The sequence below is a fragment of the Adiantum capillus-veneris genome, chromosome 28 (genome assembly GCF_014529385.1).
Source record: "Adiantum capillus-veneris isolate H3 chromosome 28, ASM1452938v2, whole genome shotgun sequence".
In the NCBI taxonomy this organism is placed as follows: domain Eukaryota; kingdom Viridiplantae; phylum Streptophyta; class Polypodiopsida; order Polypodiales; family Pteridaceae; genus Adiantum; species Adiantum capillus-veneris.
The window spans coordinates 44,844,195-44,870,195 of record NC_140958.1 but is presented as its reverse complement, the minus strand read 5'-3'; the positions used below and the strand labels follow the sequence as shown (position 1 = coordinate 44,870,195).

The 26,001-nt window shown below is 43.6% G+C and overlaps 1 protein-coding gene across 2 annotated transcripts in view; it reads left to right on the top strand.

Moving 5' to 3' along the window:
- LOC147420357 (dephospho-CoA kinase-like) overlaps positions 1–24,733 on the top strand; it is a 45,497-nt gene extending 20,764 nt beyond the window's left edge. For both annotated transcript variants that reach the window (XM_086504083.1, XM_086504084.1), the window contains exons 2-4: positions 12,593–12,709; positions 23,474–23,619; positions 23,995–24,733. In XM_086504083.1, the coding sequence (XP_086360209.1) occupies positions 12,602–12,709; positions 23,474–23,619; positions 23,995–24,421 (681 nt within the window). In that variant the 5' untranslated portion in view covers positions 12,593–12,601 and the 3' untranslated portion in view covers positions 24,422–24,733. The remainder of the gene's footprint in view (positions 1–12,592; positions 12,710–23,473; positions 23,620–23,994) is intronic.
- Positions 24,734–26,001: the final 1,268 nt, after the last annotated feature.

The following is a 26,001-nucleotide window of genomic DNA, read 5'->3' as shown; positions in this document are numbered from 1 at the left end:
GTCCGAGAGAGAAGCTCCTCAAAAGGTGACATCCCCTTGCAATAGCAGTGGGAAATCAGCACGGATGTGTGCGTATGCTAGGCACTCGATGGTGACATGGGCCTCGCTTTCCACTTTGTTTAAATTGCATTGTGTGCATGTCCTTCTATTTTCCTTAATATTCAGCCACCCTTCCGTTTCAATCTTGAGCATGTGTGATCGCGTCCGCATCAAAGTAATGGCCCGTCTTGCCCGGTGGGACATAGGTGTCCTGATATGCATCTGGGTGTCCCCAGTCTTGTAGGTCTCCCAATATCGTATATTGATGTGTTTGCCGCAGTATTCAAGTTTGGACATGTGTTCTGCTGTACTCCATCTAGCGTGTAGGGCTTCAAGTATGCTTCTGTCAAAATTCAGCCCTTGCTCATGTTCAGTGCCTTCCTCTATATGCATGTCCACATGGTCTCCCACATTCCATCTAGAGAACCATTTCTGTATGTCTTCTACGAGACTGGATGTGAGAAATTTACTCTTGTAATTCTTTTGCGGTTTACATCCGGCTTGCCATGCCATGTGGGGTAGACGGCTCTCCGGCATCATCTTAACTTTCATGAGGTATCTGTGTACCCTCTGTAAGGCTTGGATTTCCAAGGGTCTCTTGCCTGTCTCCAAAAGCATCACTGAGTATGGGGTGGTAGTTTTAATCCCCATGTGTCTACATAGGAATTTTTTCTGTATCTTTTCAATGTCATTCCAAGTGCTAGCGGGGATACTCTCCCCCCATACCTCTACACCGTAAAGTATTGTTTGGACCACGCATACATCAAATGCCATAGACTTGATTTCCCATCGCTTTGTGACACTTTGCTTGCATATGTTCTCAAATTCATAGTATTTCGCTTGTCCTGCATCAATTCTGTTTTGCGCGCAACTTCCCCATGCATGGTTTGAAGGTACATAGATGCCCAAGTATTTGAACCTCTCAACCGCTTGGAGTGTTTGCTTGTCATACGTGATGATGGGCTGATTCTCATTTCTACATGTGTGGACTGACATAACCTTTGTTTTGGCTACATTGACTGACAAGCCTGTTGCATTGCAAAATGCATGTACTGCATCCAAAAGTTTTTGTAGAAGGAGGGCCTTGTAGGCAAAGAGAACCACATCATCGGCATATATGAGGAGAAGAAGCGTGAAAGTACCAATGCTAGGGTGATCTCCCCCCTCTCCCATAGCCTTGTTAATGAAATCATCAAGCTCATCTATGCATAGTCCAAAAAGTGTAGGTGGCAAAGGGCATCCTTGTTTAACTCCCATAGTGCTCCTGAACTCTTGTGAGAAGCGTGTGTTTGTCTTGAGTTTACATCTGACCTCTTGGTAGAGGCGTCCCACTGTTGCCCTGATATGCATAGGAACTCCTAGAGTTTCCATACGTGACCATAGCCCTTGACGGGGTACTGTGTCAAACGCTTTCTTGAAGTCCACAAAACAGCAATACGGGGTTTTGTCTTTTAGCCTGGCTTCATCCATCAAGACCCGGAGTGTGATAAGGTGGTCTATCGTGCTGTGAACAGTGACGGGCTCTAAATCCTGCTTGTCCAATGGTACGTTTCCTGTTATTTTCAGCCCATGTGCTAAGATCTTTCTCAATAATGCTTCCAAAAAGTTTTTCCATACATGAGCTCACCATGATGGTGCGATAATTGGTGAGCAAATTGCGATCACCTCCTTTAAAGAGTGCTTTCACCCAGTTTTCTTGCCAATCTTGGGGTAAGTATTGGTTGATTGCTTGATTCATCATATGGTGTATCCATTTCTTAGCCTCAATACCTGACCATTTCAGCATTTCAAAGGTAAGTTGTAATGTGTCAGCTGCTTTCCCATTCGTGAAACCGGCCTGTACAATCCAAAAAGGGCGGTAGACTTTACTTTAAACCTTGATTTAGCTTTCACCCATTATTAGTCGTCTATTTTACCTGCGCTATAGTGACACAAGAGAGGGGAATGGGATACAGATGCTAGAATGCACCTGTATGAGAAGACCGACACCAGATTGGCCCCTAACTTAGGCGCCCCTTTCGGTATTTCTTTATTCTTTAAAAGAGGGAATAAACGCTGTGGTTCCTACAAGCTGCCCCGCACAAACTCGGCTGAATTTCCACTGTTCCAGCCCGATTTCGGCAGCATAACTGTACTAGAACCCTTCATAGTCAATATTCCCATGCATTGGCCGACTTTCCCGACGCATACGGGCACTTTGCAAAACCTGGCGAGAATCTGCAGCACGCTGAATTCTCTGTTTTCAGCCCCGAAAATGCGCTAGATCACCTGTACAGCGGTCTCCTTGCGTCCCCGAACCTCCTGGGGGTATTAGGGTCCGTTTAGGGCCAAAACCCTAAACCTGCAAAAATACACAGCAGGCTGTAATTCACTGTTTCGGGCTCCGTTTCGCGTGCCGGTCGCATCCGTAGCAAGTCCTCGAGCTCCTGCACCTGTAGGGCTACTTGCCCTTTGAATCGGACGAGATTTCTGGCGTGAAACCTCTCCGAATTCACCTGTACCTGCGGGGGGATTAGCCGCTAGCTAATCCAGTACCTGTGCAAGAGGCTCTTGCCTCGGCAATCGCGCATGAACCCACACAACTGTACATTGGTCAAATGAAGAGCCCACTAGAGGGGCATAACATACTGCCAAAGGGGAGAGAGAGGGCAGTGCGTAGCGTGCAGGGCATCACTCCTGGCACCGCACTGTGCATAAGAGGGAAAGCAAGCACTCCATAGCTCTTAACCTGTGACAAATCTGAAAATGAGCCTCTCCCAGCTTAAAATTCAGCGCCACTTCTTGTTGCATGAGGTAAGTGCACCAGAAGGTGCCACTTGGCACATTTATAAGCATTTTCCCGTTTCGGGGTTGCCGTCTAAAAATATCCCAACCGGTTGCCTAGTTGACTTCACGGCAGAGTAAGAAAATGTTCCCCTTGTCATTCCGGAGGTAATGACATTCTGGAGGTAATGACGTCAACACATTTTCAGGTCCCAAAATAGCAGTTCCCTAAATTTTAGGAGATGCTGCCATTGTATCTTTCTAGGTCATCCGACCCTCTTTGTACACTGCGGCCACATCCAGAACTGAAATGTAGCCTCTGTAGCAAAGGATTCCACTTTGGCTAGTCAATGACCCCACTTGGCTAACCATAGTCCTTGTCCAACCTTAGTGCTCTCTTGCCCTCAGGCCTGGACTCCCTCTGGACAGTTCCACACTAGCTATGCAATGCAGGGCAGTTAGATTTCCCGAGGGGTGTTTCCAAAAAGTGAAAGTAAATAGATAATAAGAAAGAAATCAACAAAAAGGATAGATAGTAGTCACACACTGGTGACATACCCCCCTCTTGAAATCTCAAACGTCCTCGTTTGCATCTATGTCGTACATGCTTACTGTCAACACTGATGTATTCAACACCTGTCGACACATATACGACACATACATGCTCATTGTCAACCTTGGTGTATTCAACACCTCGTCGACTCATGTATTGCCTGCGTGTGAATCCTGTCTCAATGACATAGTGGTAGCTTCGCACTCTGCCATTGCTTTGAGTCACTAACTTTCCAATGACAAAATGGTAGCTGCACATTTTGCCACTGTCTTATAGTACACGTTGGATCCCGTAACACTTTCGAGCATACCCAAACCGACAGTTTAAGAATGTAGTTACACATGTACTCCTTAATAGAAGCAATCACTGTATCCTTGACAAACTGACAAGAAATACTCACTTCTATAGCACTAACCAAATTTTTGGACATTCCATAAGAGCAATTGCCAAACTGACAATCTGTACAGCTCTAACATTCATGTAACAGGTATTTCATTTGAGCTCACTTTAAATACCATGTACATCATTTGTTTCAGAAGCCATTGTCACACTGACAATCCATGTAGCTTTGAAACTCAAGGGGTCAAGGTAGGTTGCAAATGGAAGGCTTCCAGGTAAAGTGATAACACAGTTGGTGACTCTGCAAGTTCACCTTCTTCCATCCACTTAGCATCCATCGGTGGATAGTTTCTGAACTTTACCAAGTAACGCCTAGCAACCTTGCCTTTCACTTTCCTTTCTTTGTGTGCCAAAATCTGTTCAGGGACCAAGATCTCGTCAAGTTCCTCGACTTCCGGCTGATCTTCAGCTGGCATATCTTCTGGCACATCACCCACATAGGGTCTGAGAAGACTCACATGAAACGCATTGTGAATCTTCCAACTGTCAGGCAATTTCAGCCTATATGCAACATCACTGATTATGTCGCATACTTGAAAAGGCCCATAGTAACGCATGCTGAGCTTTGGAAACAGTCTTTCCTTGCCCTTCATCTTCTTTAACCTTGCCTTTTCAAAGCGTAAAAGCACCCAATCACCAAGTGAATATACCACTTCACGACGGTGACGATCAGCTGCTTTCTTTTGCTTTGCCTGAGTCCTTTCTAAGGCCACTTTGACCTTCTTGTACATTTCATCCATGTCCTGAACATACTTATCTGCTTCAAATATCTTGTCCTTTGTATGCAGTATGGGAGGAACTTTCTTGCCACCTTCAACTATCTCAAAGGGTGCCTTGCCAGTTGATGAATGCACTGTATTATTGTATGCATACTCCACCAATGGCAAATACTGCTCCCACTTTCCTTTATGCTCTGACACATAGCACTTCAGCAGATCTAGGACAGTAGAATTGGCCTCTTCTGACTGCCCATCTGTTTGAGGATGAAATGACGAAGAGAATTTGAGCGTGGTGCCCATATTCTCAAACAAACCTCTCCAAAACAAACTTGTCATGCGTGGATCACGGTCGCTAACAATCGACTGTGGCATGCCATGATACTTGAAAATATTGCTCATAAACAAGCGTGCCATCTGATCTGGCTTTATCTTCTTCCTGACAGGAATAAAATGAGCCTGTTTGCTAAATCTGCAAATAATGGTCCAAATACCATCGTTTCGTGTCTGCGTTCTCGGAAGATCAAAGATAAAATCCATAGCAATACTTTCCCATGGTTTATCTGGAATAGGTAGTGGTTGCAATAACCCTGGTGCCTTTTGCCTGTCAAACTTGACCTTTTGGCATATTAGGCATTCTCGCACAAAGGCATCCACATCCCTTCTCAATGTAGGCCAATAGAAGAATGTCTCAACCGCTTTAACTGTAGCATCGATACCACGATGCCCTGCATACGGTGGGACATGACTCTCTTCCATAACTTTGCGTCGCAATGGCTTTGTGACACACAATCTGCCATGCATCATCATGAACCCGTCTTTAAGAAGATAGTGTTCATGACGTTGTCCTTGCATTAGCTGCTCGAAGACCCTTGCAAAATCTTCATCATTTTCATACTGTTCTCTCATATCATCAAGTTCATGATGATAAGGAATTGACACAGCTAAAATTTGTGGCTTCCTTGACAAGGCATCAGCCACAACGTTCTTCTTGCCTTCCACATGCACAATCTGAAAATGGAACATGCACAAGATATTTGCCCATCGCATATGCTTTTCAGATAACTTTGTTTGTGTCGAAAAGTATCGCAAGGTCTGATGATCCGTTTGGACAACGAAATCTGCACCTAGCAGGTAGTGTTTCCAACTTAAGAGCGCATGAATCACAGCCAGTAACTCTTTCTCATAGACCTGCATGGTCATCTCTGGCCCTTGCAAAATTCTGCTCTCATAGGCTACTACCCTGCCATCTTGCATTAGCACTGCACCAATGCTACTACCGCAGGCATCACACTGGACCACAAATGACTTCCTAAGATCTGGCAACACAATGACTGGATCTGAAGTCATCTTTTCCTTTAAGAGATTAAAAGCTGAAATCTCTTTTTGAGTCCATCTAAAGGTGACTGCCTTCTTTTGAAGAGCATGTAAAGGTGAAGCAATCTCAGCGAAGTTTCGGATAAACCTTTTGTAATAGGAGCATAGTCCCAAAAAGCTTCGGACATCATGCACCGTCTTCAAATCTGGCCATGACTTGATCGCTTCAACTTTTGCAGGATCCATTCTGACACCATCCTTTGAGACAATGTGTCCCAGAAAGTGAATCTCTTCCAGAAAAAACTCACTTTTCTTTGCATTGATGAGCAACCTATGACTGCGTAGCTCTTTGAACACAATGGCCAAGTGATGCTTATGCTCCTCTTCATTCTTTGAGTAGACTATCATGTCATCAAAGAATGTACCAACAAACTGCTAGTGTGGACGGAAAATTTTGTCCATCATCTTATTGAACGTAGCAGGAGCATTTGTGAGACCAAAGGGCATCACTAAAAATTCGTAAAGGCCAAACGTCGTTCTAAAAGCAGTCTTGTGCACATCCTCTGATCTAATGCGGATATGATGGTACCCACTCTTTAGATCTATCCTGCTAAACATAGCTGCTCCTTCTAATTTGTCCATAATATCATCAATTCTAGGTATAGGGAACCTATTCTTGATGGTATTCTTGTTCAGTGCACGGTAGTCGATGCACATACGCCATGAGCCATCCTTTTTCTGCACCAACAACACTGGAGAACAGAATGGAGATGAACTGGGCTGAATCAGCCCCTTTTCTAACAACTCCTGTACTTGGCCCATTATCTCTTTCTGCTGAGCCGCACTAACCCTGTACGGAGGCTTATTTGGTGGGCTACTGCCTGGCACCAAATCTATCACATGGTCCTCGGGTCTCTCTCTCGGTAATTGAGACGGTAATGAATCGGAAAAACAGTCACTGTACTGTTGTAAAAACATTGACCTTTCTTTATCTAGCACAGATAAATTTGATTCATCACAATCTGACACTTCACGTGCAAAAACCAAGTACGCAGAAAGATGCTTTTTCATTATAGAAGTAAAAGCAGAAGCTGATACAGTAGGAATAGACTTCCCTCTAAGCTTTACATCCAGAATGTGAGTCTTTCCCCTGCTCTGTACAGTGATCTTTTTGTTGTAGGCATCCAAGATTCCCTGTACACGAAACAACCAAGGAATACCTAACAACACATCACATCCGTCCAGTGGCATGATGTAAAATTCTTCAGCATCTACATAGGACTGGATATGTAGACGCAACTTTCCAATGATGGGTGTCACAGCCTCTGTATGGCCAGGACATGCCAAACCTGCCTCTGCTGTATACCCCATCTCTTCAGGTCTGATTCCCAACTTTGAAGCCAATTCTGGGGAAATAAAGTTGGCTTTGGCACCTGGATCAAAGAAGATAAGCATTGTTTGATCCCTAACCTTTCCCCATGCTCTGCAAAGCTCACTTGCATATGAATTTGGCTTGTCGCCCACCATATCTGGCACTAGACCAGCCATGGGCTTCTTTCCTTTCCTGTCCTCCTTGTCTTCAGAATCAGCTGGCCTTTTCTTTGTAGGACAGTTGTAAGCAATGTGGCCAGGCTGCTCACATATAAAGCATTTGTTCTTTGTCCTCAGGACCTTCTTTTGCTCTTCTGACTTGCGAGGAAAACGTCTTTTCCATTTCTTTGCTGGTCCTTTTTCTGATTCAGCCGTAGCTTTGTCTTTCCCTGCGTTGGCTGATTCCTAAGTCCCTTTAGGAGCCTCATTGGGAACGTGCTTCTTGGCTGAATTTTTCTTGCCTGATCCTGCCTTGACGCCAGTGTTAAATTCACAATCTTCTCCCTTGAGCAAACCATTGCCAGTGTTTGCTACCTCGATGAGCTGCGTCAAAGTAGTGACTTTTGTCTTCGTGCAATACTTTCTCAATCCCTTAGGTAGGCCACAACAGTATTTTTCAATCTGTTCTGTCAATGGCACAAACCTATAGGAAGTTACTGGAAGTAGAGCTTTCCAAAACTTCCGATTGTAATCATCCAGATTTTTGCAAGTGGCAGCATTAAGCTGGTGCCATTCTGTCATGACATCTGCTTCGAAATCATCAGATAACCATGCTGCTGCAAAAATCTGCTTAAAGTAAATCCATGTGGACGGAGCTTGCCCTTGAAGCAATAAAGTTGTCCACCATTGTCCCGCATTCCCTGTCAAGAAAGTGGTTGCCTTGCGGACCTTTGAAGCCTCTGTAAAATTTCCCCCTGCATAGGCCTTGTCAAACTGCTGGAGGAATGAGAGAGCCTTCTTCCTGTCATCAAACCCTGTAAAGGTCGTGAATGACACACCTTTGCCACCTTCTTTGTATGGAGTTGGCCTCTCCAGCGACGTTAAATTGTCATATGGAAGTGACTGAAACATGGGAACACTATTAGGGTTCATCTGTGTTCCTTGGCCGCTATTAACTTGACTTGGAAATGCCATATTTGGCTGTTGATTTGTAATTCCAGCCATACCAAAATTTGCTTGTGGCATCCCAAATTGGCCTTGAGTGCTCTGAAACCCTGGTTGCATACCCATGACACCATACATGGGGTTAGGCATCATCGTTTGAGTACCCCCAAACACTGTTCCTGGCGTGTAAAACTGATTTCCAGGTGCATGACCAACCATGCTCTGGAATACGGATCCACCTCCAAAATAGCCAGGGTGTACTGAAGGTGGTGGGAAGACTTGTTGCATAGCCTGTAAGTTGCTTCCCTGCCCATTAGAACCAGCTCTAGGCTGTTGAAAGGTGGCGGGCTGAACTGGTACAGCTTGAAATACTGGCATCTCAGCCACCTGTTCTTGCACCTTAAGCATAGGTTGTGGAGATTGCATGTTCTCCGTTAAGTGTACAGGTGTTTCCATTGACTGTGCGGTATGAATCACCTGTGCTCGAGCCTTAACAGGCTTTTGAATATGATCCAGTGACCCAACTTGTTGAGACGGAACAGGAGGTTGCAGAAAGGCTAAAAACCTCGGGTTCTGCATTACTTGTGTGAACATAGCGACAGCAGTAGCCAACTGGGTCCTGAATATATCGTCATCTGTCTGTGGTGGTCTTGAGGACTCACCCACTTCATGTGTCTGTTGACCCTGTGAAGAGGAAACCTCTTCAGTCACATCATCTGGTCTGTCAGCCATAATTGCAATTCCCTGTGTCTGGTCTATGATCCCCTGTGTCTTCAAGCCCAAAATTGACCAAGGCTCACTTCTATGGGAAAAAGTGATTTAATCCCGTTGATGGAACCATGAAACCGGCCTGTACAATCCAAAAAGGGCGGTAGACTTTACTTTAAACCTTGATTTAGCTTTCACCCATTATTAGTCGTCTATTTTACCTGCGCTATAGTGACACAAGAGAGGAGAATGGGATACAGATGCTAGAATGCATCTGTATGAGAAGACCGACACCAGATTGGCCCCTAACTTAGGCGCCCCTTTCGGTATTTCTTTATTCGTTAAAAGAGGGAATAAACGCTGTGGTTCCTACAAGCTGCCCCGCACAAACTCGGCTGAATTTCCACTGTTCCAGCCCGATTTCGGCAGCATAACTGTACTAGAACCCTTCACAGTCAATATTCCCATGCATTGGCCGACTTTCCCGACGCATACGGGCACTTTGCAAAACCTGGCGAGAATCTGCAGCACGCTGAATTCTCTGTTTTCAGCCCCGAAAATGCGCCAGATCACCTGTACAGCGGTCCCCTTGCGTCCCCGAACCTCCTGGGGGTATTAGGGTCCGTTTAGGGCCAAAACCCTAAACCTGCAAAAATACACAGCAGGCTGTAATTCACTGTTTTGGGCTCCGTTTCGCGTGCCGGTCGCATCCGTAGCAAGTCCTCGAGCTCCCGCACTTGTAGGGCTACTTGCCCTTTGAATCGGACGAGATTTCTGGCGTGAAACCTCTCCGAATTCACCTGTACCTGCGGGGGGATTAGCCGCTAGCTAATCCAGTACCTGTGCAAGAGGCTCTTGCCTTGGCAATCGCGCATGAACCCACACAACTGTACATTGGTCAAATGAAGAGCCCACTAGAGGGGCATAACATACTGCCAAAGGGGAGAGAGAGGGCAGTGCGTAGCGTGCAGGGCATCACTCCTGGCACCGCACTGTGCATAAGAGGGAAAGCAAGCACTCCATAGCTCTTAACCTGTGACAAATCTGAAAATGAGCCTCTCCCAGGTTAAAATTCAGCGCCACTTCTTGTTGCATGAGGTAAGTGCACCAGAAGGTGCCACTTGGCACATTTATAAGCATTTTCCCGTTTCGGGGTTGCCGTCTAAAAATATCCCAACCGGTTGCCCAGTTGACTTCACGGCAGAGTAAGAAAATGTTCCCCTTGTCATTCCGGAGGTAATGACGTCAACACATTTTCAGGTCCCAAAATAGCAGTTCCCTAAATTTTAGGAGATGCTGCCATTGTATCTTTCTAGGTCATCCGACCCTCTTTGTACACTGCGACCACATCCAGAACTGAAATGGCCTGTGTAGCAAAGGATTCCACTTTGGCTAGTCAATGACCCCACTTGGCTAACCATAGTCCTTGTCCAACCTTAGTGCTCTCTTGCCCTCAGGCCTGGACTCCCTCCGGACAGTTCCACACTAGCTATGCAATGCAGGGCAGTTAGATTTCCCGAGGGGTGTTTCCAAAAAGTGAAAGTAAATAGATAATAAGAAAGAAATCAACAAAAAGGATAGATAGTAGTCACACGCTGGTGACAATTCGCCAGGCTTTTGAGGCCTTTAATGATTGCCTGGAAGGTGATGGGCTTTGGATGTTCGGCCTGAGCCCTTGTGTATATCGCCTCTTGAGTCCCCGACGGGGCATACAAAGTTTGTACATAAGCATACATTTCGTTTAGGCTGAAATCTCCCATCACATCCCCTTTCTTCCCCTTCATGTTACGCCAAGCCTTCTTTGGCTCTTTCTTGAACCTGCTCAAGTCTAGTTGTTCTTTTGAGAGTTCATACATGCGTCTCTTTTTCCTCTTGAGTGTATTGTATCTCTAGCAGCCCATTCCCATTCATTGAGTGTTGTGATAAGCCTCTCATCTTATGTTTGGCCTCCTCGCATTCTGCATCAAACCAAGGATTATGAGGTAAACCCTTCCTAGTCTGTTTACCACTTTGATACTTGCCCATAATAATTTTTGCCGCTTCCTCCATTGCATGTCGGAAGATCTTCCACGTCTCTTCAATGTCACAAGGCATGTTCCGGTCAAACAGTAAGCTATCTAAGAGACTAGCATAGTCCTCTTTCTTCGTGAGTTGCATTTTGTATGACCAATTCGGTGTATTCATTGTGTTGACAATAGGCATACTCGGCATGTGTAGGCATATATGAATTGGTGTATGGTCTGACGTTGGTAGCCTGCTACCCACTTCGAAACTATGGACCAAGTCCAATGCATCGTATCTCACCAAGGCATAATCATTTGTACTCCTCCCATGATTTGCTGTGTAGCAAGTGTATGATCCAAAGTGTATGAACTTATCCGCACCATTCATGGCTACAAGCTGCATTGAGTTCATTATACTTATCATGGCTGACCCCTGTGCATTCATGATGTTATCACTTGAACATCTATCCCACATAGAACCAAGTATAAGTTCCCCATTCTTATCCGCAGTGTGCAGTGAATGGTCTGTCAATTGTACCTGTGTGTTTCCAATCCAGGCATTCAAATCCCCAAGAAGGACAACTGCTCCCTCTTGTGCATACGTTGCAATGTCTGCACATAGGTCAAAAAAGGGGTCATTTTTGGATAGCTGGTTTGTGTCATAAAAAGGTGACTCTCGATGCGGGATATAGCATCCTGCGACAAAGATCAATTCTTTTGATGAGCAAACCTTAACCCATATATAGCGCTTATGGTCATCAATCTTGCATACCTCAACCATCTTTTGAAGCTCTTCCTTATACATTACAGCTACACCTCCTTGTCCTCGCATTTTGGTACCATTCCACCATACGGAGTGCTTGATATATCCACTAATGTCCGGCAACCTACATGTGTTTTGTTCCCATGTTTCCAATAGGAAGAGTATGTCAGCTTGTGGTAGAATATCCACCAGCCCTTCTCCCTTATGCCATGGGAAACCTCTACAATTCCAACTTGTAACTTGTATGGTCGTGATCCCATGGGTCGCGTGCCCCTATGCATTTTTAGGCGGTGATGCTGGTTTTTTCTCCTTGAGACGTTCCTCATATGCTTTCCTTCTTGCTGCCTGTTGTGTCGGTGTTCTATTTTCACTTACATAGTGCTGAGTGCCTTTCAAGTAGAAGCGTGTAGTTTCCAAAATTATGGTCCTTTTGTGAGCATCCAACATTGTGCATACAACTGCCCTATGAGCATCAGTCTTCTTTTGGCCCACTCTATGTGCCCCATATACCCCTGCATCTTGCATATCAAGCTTTTCTGTTAACAAGGTGGTAACTTCAACGTTCAATGACATGACTGTTTCCCCCTCAGGTTCTGGCATGCCTCGTATCACAATGTTTTGGGATCTTTTCTCCCTTTCCTTGTATTAGGTAGAATCCTCATGTGTATACATACTCTCATACATATACATCTCTCCTGTCTTGTGTGTGTGTGTATATATATATATATATATATATAGAGAGAGAGAGAGAGAGAGAGAGAGAGAGAGAGAGAGAGAGAGAGAGAGAGAGATTTACTCACCATTGTAGAGTCAAGCAACATGTGAAATCTACAATGATTAATTCCTTTTTTTTCAGGGGAGAGTCATGAGGATAGTGGGATTGACGGGAGGTATTGCTTCAGGAAAGAGCACAGCTTCAAATGAGTTTCAATCTCTAGGGCTGCCTATTATTGATGCCGACAAAGTGGCTCATGTGAGTAATTTTTTGTCCTTGTCAAAGACTCACGACGAAATTTGATCATCATCATACATATAAACATGTTGAGCGTGGAGATGTTATGTTAGGTGCATTGTGAAGATGGCATTGGAAGACTAGCTTACTTCTGAGAAAAGAAGAAATCAATAAAGGATTTAGAAAGAAATCCTTTGAGTTGGCTAACCTAGAAATGGACCCTTGGAAGAAATCAAGAGCGTTTCCAAATCTTCTTCAAGGTGTTGTGCTAGTGGTCACCCTATGGTGCTAGACAATGTATAACGGATACATGAAATGCTAAATTAATCTTTAATTCAAGTTTTAAAAAAATGATACCATATTTATTAAAATTTACTCATGGAGAATTATGTACCTTACGTATTGATTCCGGAGTGTACGTTGCGTGATCTAGAATGCCACCATCTAGCATTGACATACCTTAGTTTGTTTTGCCCATTATTTTGGTCCATTTTACCCATTTATTGGCTATTATATTGATGTGGCATATTTATAGTTGGTGTGCCACATTTATTTGCTTCATGCCATATGTTGCCATTTTGGATGATGTGGCATATTATTAGCGGAGGCAACCATAAACTAGGCGCCCCCCATTTTGCAAGACTCCAAGTCACTGTTCCACTACAAACTAACCCTTTGCCCCTCATTCTGATTATTGTCTTGTATGAGCACTCTCTTGAGTTATTAAGTTATTTGCTCTTGGGTTGTTTCTCTCCCTCTTACACTGTGTTTGTCTTCTCTCGTGTGTTTCTCTCTTTATTCCTTCATCATGGCAAGAAGGTTGAGGACGACTTGGAGACCTTACGACACACTTTGTGAGGCATCAACAAGAGATTTCATTGTTGTATCTTGTTTCAATTTGTTGCGTTTTTGCATTAGCTCTCAGTCCTGAGGTATTTTGCAGTGGAAAACCTCGTTTCCTAGTCCGTTGCGAATCTCACCGTTTTGCAGAGCTTCATACTTTCATCCTCGTGGTCTCTGGCGTCCCCATGATATCCGGTACAAGTCCTACCTTCGTTTTTCCTTTCTTTGCTCTTTCCTCTGTTCTGCTAGAAGTTTCCGGTCTGTCTTCAGGCTTTACCTCTTTCTTAGGGCACTTTGCTACCTCACAACACCCATAGCACTTGTTTGTAATATTCTGACTTTTGCTCTGTACACATCTTCAGGGGCTGTGGATTAAGTTTTAACAAGCTTCTTGCCATTCTTCTTCCCTTTTGAATGGTCTTTCTGTGCAACTTTGGACACTAGCTGAGCCGGAGCATGAGTCAAGGAACCCGAGAACATTGAATGACTATGTAAAGCATGATCTGTAAGCTATTGAATGCTAGAAGACTTTTGCAGTAGCGTTCAATTTCTTTCGGTAGGCTGCCACGATTTCTTTGCATCTGTTCCCTGACAGACACATTCCAGAAAGAAGCTATGGGTAGAAAAGTATCCCAAAATGTATGACTGTAAGTAGACAAAATTACCTTCCTCTTTCATCCGAAGGTGGTTTCATATTGTCAGGACATTTGTTTTGAGCTTGGGTGTCAGCCAAATAGATGAAAACAGCCTTTTGAATTTTACCTAGTTATGGGATGCTTCTTCATGCATTAGAAGTGCTAACTATCGTATCTGTGCATTCCCTTCGAGATGGGATGCCACTTTGCAAACCTTGGGAGCTTTTGAAAAATTGCCTCCCGAAAAGGCGGTATACAATTAAATAAAAGATAAGGCTTTATGGATATTTTTGTGGACTGAAAAAGTATTAAACTTGATGCTTTAGTCACATCCTTAAACTCCTTATTTTCCTTTCTAGATTTCAAATTTTCATACTTTGTCTTTGGAATCAAGTGGTTCTTCTTCCTTCCGAAAGTCGAACCAAAAGCGGAAGATCTTTCACTAGAAATAGCTGAGGATCTTTCAATAGCAGGAGGAGATCATGAGTCAGGTCAATGATCTTCTTGAGAAAGGATTGATTCAACCAAGTTCTTCACCCTTCTGTTTACTAGTTTGTTTATTTAGAACAAGGATGGATCTTGGCGAATGTGCACCGATTATGGTGTACTCAACAAGATACAATCGAGAACAGGTTACCTGTACCCCAAGATGGACGAAATCCTTGATCGACATCAAGGATCAAGTCATTTTAGCAAGATTGACGATACATATCACGAAAAACATATTTCTAGAGGATATAAGAAACCTAATATTTATGAGTCTAGTAGGTGGATACATCCTATTTATATGGTCTTACAAGTGGTAAAAATATATTGCACATTATACACACTCTGGCTAATTTTGACTTTTGAAAATTAGACCCCTCCCTTTTTCGGAACCTGAGAAACACGTTTCGTTCCCTGTTTTGAAATGTTTTGAGAATTTTGTGTTTCGTTTTGTTTCATAGGGACGAAACGCGTTTTCACTTAGGATGTTCACAAGACAACATTCCGTACCACCTTTGGACTCTATAGAGTTTTTAATGAGGCCAAATTATGCTCTGGCTATGCATTTAACCGGATGATGGACCGAATATTTCAAGAGCACCGGCAATTTGTGGGGACATCCTTTGATGATATCATTATCTTCTTCAAGTTGGAAACAGAACATCAAGAGCACCTTGCAAAGGTCTTCAAACTTTGCGAAATAATAAAAGTTGATTATCGATGGCCAGTTACGACCAATTGTTATTGTGCTAATTCTATCTATCTTCTGTGGTGCGTGTGTCCTATCAACTAACTCATTTTGTGCTAATTTTTTTGATTTAGTGCTTCTTTTAGTGCTAGGCTTCATTATGGTTGAGTTTGCCCTAGATCTCTGGAGTTATGATAGAAACTCTATGCGTTGAACTTATTTGTTGATGTATGCTTGTGTGTGTGCGCGCATGCGTGTGGTGTGTGTTGTGTTTGGGAGCATTGACGATGTTAGTGGGGATGTCGTGGTATTTGGTCAATACTATGCATGATGGAGTTAATGGTTATATTGTCTTGTGGGTGACTACGTGTCACGTGCACATCTAACCGTATGTGCATGTGGACAAGCTACTTCAGGTCTAGAGTTCATGTTAGCTTAGGAAGTGTTCTGGAACCTTTGTGAGCTTGTGCGCAGGCTATGCATGTCTAGGCACTAAGAGTAGTTGCATATCCTCTGGTTGCACACAACATGATCATCAGCATTATAGTCAATATCCATCATGAGCATTTAACAGTGCACAGAACCCATTTTTCCTATTTTATCCATTTTTCACTTATTATTAATATAATAAGTAACTTTGTTGGGAAACTGGGTAGGGCAAATTTGCTAAGCTCTATAAAAGAAACCTAGTGCTAGCACTTTCTAACAAAAGAGGCAGCAGAACTCCTACAACTTGGAGTGCACCTTTTCAGCAAGATCGGCCGAATTCCATAGCGTTTTCAGCCAATAGATCAGCCTGGCGTTTTTGCAGATTCCTAGATCAGCCTGGCGTTTTTTGTAGATGCCCAGATGAGCCTGGCGTTTTTGCATTCTTGCAAATAGCATCAGCGTTTGCAGATTCCCGGCGACAGATCAGCCCCAACCATTAGCGTTTTCAATTATCAGCACTTAGACTCCGCAAGATCAGCCCCAAACCTCGCAGATCTCACCTACCCGCAACCGATCCTCGCCGCACGGTCAGATCGGCCAGCGTTTTCAGTTTCAGCCCGCTGTTCGCAGATTTCAGCATCTGTGTTTTCAGCGCATCGTAGTCGCGTCGTCGCCATCGCCGACACAGTGTCAAAATTCAGCAGTTAGTAGATTTGCAGATTTCAGCCTCTAGCTTTTTCAGATTTCAGCCCGTCTCTTCGTCGTCATCATTGTCGTCGACATGGTCGGCAAGTCCATTGCATCTAGACCATTGTACCAGATTTGTGCAATCAATAGCATAGATGTCTCTCGCCATAGAGAGGGGGACCCTTGGAGGAGGGTTTGACAATCATCTGGTGTCATATTCTTTTCTCTCTCTCTCTCTCTCTCAGCACCTTCATTCACAATGGCATTCACTTTGTTTGTGATCATTTGCACTCTCTCACTAAAGGAACGAAAGGCTCTCCCTTCCGTAAGGAAAAGGAACCCTTGATCACAGTTCGGAGCACTCATCTTGAGCAAAGTTCAACATTCACTTCCGTTGCACCTTACATCGGTATCAGAGCTTTTGCAGTGTTCTGTATCACTCAAGGAAAGAACCACAAGATTTTTTTTGCTTGTTGCAGTCGCACGTAACCCAAGTCCACTAGGGCGTGCCGATTTCTAATCGTGTTTTTGAAGAGTGACATGTAACCCAAGAAAGAAGGGCTTGTCCGGCCTCCCCTCGTTCCTCTTTTTACTCATTGAGAGCGGACCGTGCACTTTAGCGGTCGGCCAAGTGACGTGAGGTGGGAAAAAGCAACCTTGGTGTGAGCGCAAGGCCGCCAAGGGGTGCGCCTGCAGGGAAGAGTCGTGCTCGGGTAAGAGAAAAGCCTTCTCTTACATAGATTTCAAGCTAAAGAAAGACCTCAAGAACCTCAAGAACTGAAGAACCTCAAGGACCCAAGAAGCTCAAGAACCCAAAAACCTCAAGAACCCAAGTTCCTTGTGAACTTAAGTACCCACGATCTTAGTGTATGGTCATCACCCGCAACAGAATGGATACTTTGCGTGAAGGTGATGAGCATGGAGGTGGCGAAGAAGAATTTTCCCCACCAGGATCCTCCCCCTTCCCCATCTATGCCACGGTTTGCACCAAATCCTATGGAGGCTTTGGTCAAGTCGATGATGGACATGATGCTATAACGCTGTGCCACCTTTGATCGCGAGCGCGACTTGGCGGCCGAAGAAAGACGGTTAGCCTTAGAGCGTGAGCGCGAGCAAGCGCGCTTGGCGGCCAAAGATAAGAGGGTAGCCTTGGAGCATGAGCGTGAGCAAGCGCGCTTGGCGGCCAAAGAAAGACGAGCAGCCTTGGAGTTAGAGCGTGAGGCGCAGAGAGACCAACGCATGCAAGAGTTGGTCCTATAGGTACTCACCTCGAAGCCCGAGCCGGTCAAAGATGTTGGTAGTTCATCAAGTAGCACAAGCAGAGATTCGGACTCCAACAACCCTGTCATTGAGAAGTTGACATTCAGTAAGTATGACGGTAAGATGGATGCTAGTGTTATTCATTCTTGGTTGCATCAATTTAATGCTTATTTGCGACAACTAAGAAGACAGGGAATAGGCAAGGTTTTGACGTCAGCCATGTACCTTGCCGGTGATGCCATTAATTGGTATCACGCATGGCAAGAGGCACAGTTGACCGCGCACCTAGAGGAAGCCGAAGAAGGCGTGCTCCTTTCCTTCAATTGGGCCGACTTCCAAGACAAGCTCAAGGCGCGGTTTATGCCTCAGTACCTAGCGCGGTTAAAAGAAGATTGGCGCAATCCCAAGCAAAATGGTATGTAAGTCATGTCTTTTCCTAACCGTGTTTTGCAGCTTGGCACCCAATTACGCAAATCGGATGATGAGCGCAAAGAGGCATTCCTTTTTGGGCTGGACGAATATATCAAGCTTGATGTAGAAGTCTTCGACCTTGTGGATCTCAACAAGGCGGTAGCAATTGCTCTCTCCCAAGAGATGAAGCACAACAAAGGAAAGCCTAAGGAGAACAAGTCTTCTCACAGTACCTCTCAGACTCCTCAGAACCCACAAAATGGTAAGAACGGTAACTCTTCTAGCCAATCTTCCTCTAGTCTTTCGGAAAAGAACACTCAAAACGAATCTAAGGGCTTATCAACACACTTGCTAAACCTAAGCTCACCCCAGATGAAAAAGCCGCAAAAGGAATTTTAGGAGGATACATAACGGCAAACGAACAAGTCATTTATTCTAAGGAAGGTCGATGTTATCACTGTCACGTCAAGGGTCATATAAAGAAAACATGTCCTAAGATTGAATCTAACGAATCTAAAGAACCCACAGATGCCACATCCTCTATTAATGCCATAAATGAGCACACTAGTGTGTCCTAAGTTTCTCATGGTCCTCTCATTAATGAGTCTCTCATGAAGTGTTATGGTCATGTAAATGGTCAACACATGGTGGTCTTGTTTGATTCTGGTAGTATGGATGATGTGATTGGTGCCTCTCTTGTCGAAAGAGCCCGCTTGGAGGCTAGCAAGACATCTCCTTTTGAGGTGTTGGGCTTTGCTTCCGGTATGGACTCTCTCATTACACGAGAGTGCCTTGATGTGTTATTCATTGTTCAACAAGCGTCCTCCAGAAAATTTGTAGCGTCTCCTCTTTCAGGATGTGATTTGATTCTAGGCATTCGATGGTTTCGTCAGCATAACCCTCTCATTGATTGGGCGGACAATACTCACTTTCAATGCCAAAAGTGACTCTCCCATTGTCATTCGTGGAGAGGTAGCTATTCATTCTTTACCTCTCATTTCTAATGTGCAGGTGAAGCTTGGCAAGAAACAGGAGAAGGAGACTCTCTCAGTCTTTTCTTCTCCAAAGCACGACACACATGTTTTGCATGATACAGAGGTGATTGTTCACAAGGATGATGGTTTAGTTGATGCTTTTTCTAGTGAAGCTAACCTCATTGCTGATATGATCAATCACGAAGAACCGATCTTGGTTCTCGAGTTGAGATCTAAGGAACCCACTAAGGAAGTATTGTGTGTTTGCATGATTAGTCAACATGCATTGTTCGAGTGTTTCATTCGTGACAGTTTCTTGTATTTTCGTCACCGTCTTTACATGTTCCCTTTTCATAGACATGCCGTATTGTACGATGCACATGACTCACTCATGGATGAGCACGGATGTATGCGGATCACTCTCGAAAAGACAAAAAGTTTGCATTCAAGGAATTACCATTATAGTCAGTATCCATCATGAGCATTTAACAGTGCACCGAACCCATTTTCTCTATTTTATCCATTTTTCACTTATTATTAATAAGTGACTTTGTTGGGAAACTGGGTAGGGCAAATTTGCTAAGCTCTATACAAGAAACCTAGTGCTAGCACTTTCTGGCAGAAGAGGCAGCAGAAGTCCTACAACTTGCAGTGCACCTTTTCAGCAGTACCGGCTGAATTCCATAGCGTTTTCAGCCAATAGACTAGCATGGCGTTTTTGCAGATTCCCAGATGAGCCTGGCATTTTTGCATTCATGCAGATAGCATCAGCGCTTGCAGATTCCCAGCGGCACAGATCAGCCCCAGTCATTAGTGTTTTCAGTTATCAACACTTAGACTCCGCAAGATCAGCCCCAAACCTTGCAGATCTCACCTACCCGCAGCAGATCCTCGCCGCACGGTCAGATCAGCCAGCATTTTCAGTTTCAGCCCGCTGTTCGCAGATTTCAGCATCTGCGTTTTCAGCACATCGTCGTCGCATCGTCGCCATTGCCGTCCTCGCCGACGCAGTGTCAAAACTCACCAGTTAACAGATTTGCAGATTTCAGCCTCTAGTGTTTTCAGATTTCAGCCCGTCTCGTCGTCGTCATCATTGTCGGCGACATCGTTGGCAAGTCCATTGCATCTAAAACATTGTACCAGATTTGTGCCATCAATAGCATAGACCTCTCTTGCCATAGAGAAGGGGGGCCCTTGGAGGAGGGTTTGACAACCGTCTGGTGTCGTATTCTTCTTCTTCTTCTCTCTCTCTCTCTCTCTCTCTCTCTCTCTCTCTCTCTCTCTCTCTCTCTCTCTCTCTCTCTCTCTCTCTCAGTGAGCATCTTCATTCACAGTGTCATTCACTTTGTTTGTGATCATTTGCACTCTCTCACTAAAGGAAAGGAACGAAAGGCTCTCCCTTCCGTAAGCAAAAGGAACCCTTGAGCACAGTTCGGAGCACTCATCTTATTCACTTCCGCTGCACCTTACACTACCATGCATCTATACCTAGTTCTACACCCACTATTGCGACGTTAGTGGGGATGTCGTGGTATTTGGTCAATACTATGCATGATGGAGCTAATGGTTATATTGTCTTGTGGGTGGCTACCATGGGTCTATACCTTGCTCTTTCCTTTAGGGTGAATCTGGGCTCATCCTGGATTCATCTAGGTGTGTGTGTGTGTGTGTGTGTGTATGGCAAGAAGAGCGAGTTCTTCATGCAAGAGATACACCTTCTTGGACATATTATTTTTCCAGTGGGTGTCAAGATGGACCCAACCAAGGTTGTAGCTATTTAGGACTAGCCACCTCTTAGGAACGTGCATGATGTGCACAATTTCTTGGGGCTATGTTCTTAGTGCAAAAGGCTCATTTTCAGATTTGACCAAGAAAGGTATTCCCTTTTCTTGGAAACAGACACAGATCATAGCTTTTGAGCATCTAAGAGAAAAACTTATGATTGAACCAATCCTTGTTCTTCTCAATGTGCAAAAACCTTTTTAGGTGCATTCTGATGCATGCGGCAACAGTTTAGGAGCAGTTGTGTAATAAGATGGTCATGTGATAGCCTATGAGAGAAGATTATTCTCTAAGGCTAAAAGAGTTGCACATAATTATGAGAAGGAACTTCTTGCAATAATTCATGCATTATCTACTCGGAAACATTACCTTCTTGGAGCTCATTTCATAGTGCATAATAATCATGAGAGTTTGAGATACTTCTTGTCAAAAGCGAAGCTATTGAACAAATAGATGAGATGGACAAATCTTTTGTCTCTCTTTCATTTTCGGACTGTTTATGTAGAGGGAAAAAAGAACGTGGTTGTAGATGCTTTATCTTGCAAACCACAAATTTCAGCTGTCATTGCTATTTTTCATCACGAGTTGGATGGCATGCGACAACAGTAAGCTACAGATCGTGATTTTTAGAGTATTTATAACTTCTTATAGGATGGTGAGGCTGTTCTAGGATATGGCCTTGAAAAGGTTTTTTTTATGAAGACAACTAAGTTGTCTGCTATACGACAACTTAAATAGAAAGTGTTGATTGAAAGTCATAATCCACCTTTTTCAGGGCATTATGGGATTGAGGCTACATTTAAAGCAGTAGATACTTCTTTTGGCCTCAACTCAAGGCAGACGTGGACACATTTGTGTGTACATACTTGGTATGCCAAAAAGTGAAGTATGACAGACATAAAACACCAAGACTACCCCTTTCTTTGCCGATTCCAGATCGACCATGGGAGAGTATTGTTATGGGCTTTATTTTTTATCTTTCAAAGACACAGGGTGGGCTTGATGGCGTATGGACTCTTGTAGACAGGTTAAGTAAGCAGACTCATTTTAACTTGTAAAGAAGATGATTAAAGCAGATCATATGGCAAAGTTGTGCATTACTTATATCTTTAGATACCATGGGATGAGTGCTTCAATTGTTTTGGATAGAGATCAAGGATGCCTAGTTTGTTTTGGGGAGCTTTATGTGAGAATTTGGGAACATTGAAGTTCTCTTCTTCTTTTCATCCACAAATAGATGGGCAATCAGAGATCACAAATTCAATTTTGTTGGATTTGTTAAAGTGTTGTGTTTCAGACCACAAATCGTTGTGGGACAGATATCTGCCATTGGTGGAGTTTGCCTATAACAACATGGTCCATACATCGACAGAGAAGGTTCCATTTGAGATTGTTGAAGGTGGCAAGAAAGTTCCGCCTATCTGGTGCACCAAGATAAGATCTTTTGAGGTAGATGGCTTTGTGGAGGATCTTGATACCTTATTTTCCAAGATAAAGGGGGCTTTGCAGAAGTCTCAAGAAAAACAAAAGAAGGCAACCGATAGGCATTGTAGAGACACACTGCTTAAAGCGAGCGATTGGGTGCTACTCAAGTTTGAGAAAGCATGCCTCAAAAAGAAAAAGAGCAAAAGAGACTTTATCCAAAGTTGAGTGCTCGATACTATGGTTCTTTTTAATTTAGTGAGTAAATTAATGATGTCGCTTTCAGATATCAAGACCAGAGATGTCTTGGACTGTATCTACTTGAGTTACACAGACACATGAATAGTTTATCGAGGAGATTTGGAGAGAGAGAGTCTCAGAGACAGATTACAGATTTCTTCACACCAGACACTGGACAGACAAAGGAGCAGACACCATTGCAAAGCTCAGCTTATACTCACACCCATGATATTCTCATTGACCGAGCATTGGAGCTGGGGAGATCAAGACGCCCACGATTGAGGAGAGGGGCTTCACAACATCGATGGAGACTACAGCAAAGGATTCGAGCCATACTATTTCGACATCCAGAGTACAGATGAGGATGGGTTTATCACCCATCATATCACCCTCTTGTATAGGGCACCCATTGTATCAATGGTCACACATACCCACACAGTTCCAGCTAGTAGCACTTCTAGATTCATTTTCATATCTCCCTTTTTTTTTTGGTACCCAGACATGGTATCAGATTCAGTAGTTTGTAACAGATGTGTCTCATAGGTCATTTTGGCCTTTTGAACACATTAAATTATGATTTCATTTCTCTCTCTCAACTAGTTCGTAACGGATCTGTCTCATAGGTCATTTTGGCCTTTTGAACACGTTAATATATGATTTCATTTCTCTCCCTCAACTTTTTTTGCGAGAAGGAAAAGAGAACTCGTGGCAGTCCTTCACATGCTTTTTACGATTTTGTTGTAGTTCTTTCAGGATTTTTGTAATTTGTGCTGCACCTGACCCAACTATAATTAAGATTTAGTGGTCATTTAATAACAACAAAGCAATTGTAGTATGCGTATTTTTCTAACCTAGTTCTTGTGGAAGGCTTATCGATGGAGAAACTTGACTTAAAAGCATTCTGATATGTTAAGAGTTGGATGTTCAGGCAGCATTAAGAAAAGGGACTCTTGCATGGAGGCGTGTAGTTGCAGCTTTTGGAAAAGAAGTATTGCAAGAAAATGGAGAAGTTGACCGCACACGACTTGGAGCGATGATCTTCTCTGATCCTGCGAAACGAAGAGTGCTCAACAAGTAAGCTTTTGCCTCTCGCATGGTTTGATTTTGGAAGTCGATCTCAATCAGTGTACTGGTAAAACAAAGCAAATCGATTATCAAAACATGCTCCATGCAACTCATAAACACACACACACACACACACACACACACACCCCTGCTCGCAAGCAAACAAACAAACAAAGAGGGAATGTAAAACAACAAAGTAGTATATCAGAAAGAGAAAGGGAAAGAGGGAAAAATGGTGGGAGAATATGATAAACCAATGGTGAGAGGCCCCTGAGAAGGCAAAAATCAGATGGCACCTTCAGAGAAAAGAAAACTTTAAACAAGAACATTGAACTTTCTTCATGCATGGAGCATTGATTTATGTTGCCTTTTTCCTCTATGCAGTGCCATGTCGCTTTCAATCGGCATGGGTCTTTATTGGGAACTCTTCAAACATTGGATCAAGGGAACCAAAGTTGTCATCATGGATGTTCCACTTCTGTTTGAGGCCAAATTGAACAGAATGACCAAACCAGTGATTGTGGTGTGGGTGGACTCCAAAACTCAAGAAGACCGCCTCATGAAAAGAGACAAAATCTCAGAGGAACAAGCTTTGCAAAAGATCAATTCACAGCTCCCCTTGGATGTGAAGCGTGATCGAGCCGATTTAATCATCGATAACTCCCAATCCTTGGAGGCTATGAAGGAACAAGTACAAAACATTTACAAACAAGTAACAGCCCCTTTAACTTGGAAGGAAGCATTGCTTTCAAGGGGAGGAGTACTGTCTCTGGCGGTGACGGTGTTTGCCTTTTGGTATTCTGTAAGATAATTTACGACATTCATTGTCGGAATTGACAAAGTGGGCGGATGGAATTGGCTAATAAAGAGACAGAACAACATGAAAACATATATTTGATGAAGAGAAACAGTATGAAAACATTGTGCTGGTAGCTGGGCTTCTGTGAGAGCGTGCTATCAGGGTTTTGAAGCTACAGAATTGGGTTCAAATTTTTTATTGCTTGTGTCGTCTATTGGCAAAAGGGATTGACCCTACTGCTACTGCCTTTATTCTTGGCCAAATCGCTATCCCTTTTATGTATAACATTAGACCTATTGTACGTCTACATATGATTTCCCAAAAGTTGGAATTGGATTTTTCCAATCTATACCCTACCCAATTGACTTGTATCAATCATACGATGGAGCCACTTTGTGATGTTTTGTTTGGTCCCCATAGGTAAGGACGATAATCAAACCTCTCTCTCTCTCTCTCTCTCACACACACACACACACACACACACACACACACACACACACACACGCACGCACTGTTTGGTCCCCATAGGTAAGGACGATAATCAAACCTCTCTCTCCCTCTCTCTCTCTCTCTCTCTCTCACACACACACACACACACACACACACACACACACACACTCACTTTTAGTTTTCTTTAGTAATGGCAGATTGAATTACCAATGGGAAACTTCAAAACAAGGAAAACCCATAGAAAATATTACAAACAGTAAATAAAAAACAATCAAAGTAGAGCTCGTAATGACTAGCGGGGAAGCACATCCATGTCATAGGCAACTTGAAGAGACCGTGGAAGAGAAATCTTGAAGAGGAAACATAGTCCACTTAAATCTATTGAAACATGAGGGAATTCCGTGCTCTCCACACTGTCCATAGCACCCAAAATCTAACCCAACCAAAAAAGTATGTGTGCGGTCGAAGAAATGGCGGAAACGCTCCAAAGATCCAAAAAAATCTATCAAATTGTATGCCACGGAAACGCATGCGAAGAGTTGTAGAGATGCAATCCACAAACTATTACGTACAAGAACAACACGACAATAAATGTGGAATATTCTCAATGCTTGCATCCAGAAGATGCCAATCTTTTGGAGCGCAGAAATTTACCAGTCAGGAGAACTCCAACGATGCATCTCCACATAAATAATTGCCGTTCAGAGGTAGCTTAGTATGCCACACTTTTATAACTTTACTCCACGACCATGTAGCACTCTTAGTTATATTCAATACCTTATCACAATGCTTTTGGATCTAGGAAGATAGATTGCAAATGATAGTACACTTTCTTTGCAGATATCAAATGGATTGAAGAACCAGCATAGAGCCAATCACAAACTTGATTCTTCGCAACTAGCACCGAAACGGGAGATATCGAGTCAATCAGGTTCTTAATGGTGTCCCACATGCGCCTATAGTGCATCCCAATCCAAAAGGTAAGAGTAGCCTGTCTAAGCGAGAGCACCCGTCCATCAGCGTTTATCACAGATGTTATCTTGTCAATACCTTTATGGAAGAGAAAATAAACATGTCTAGAAGAGCGTTGAACAAGAGTTTGATAAAAAACTCAACTCCAATGCAAACTCTCCAATCGAAGC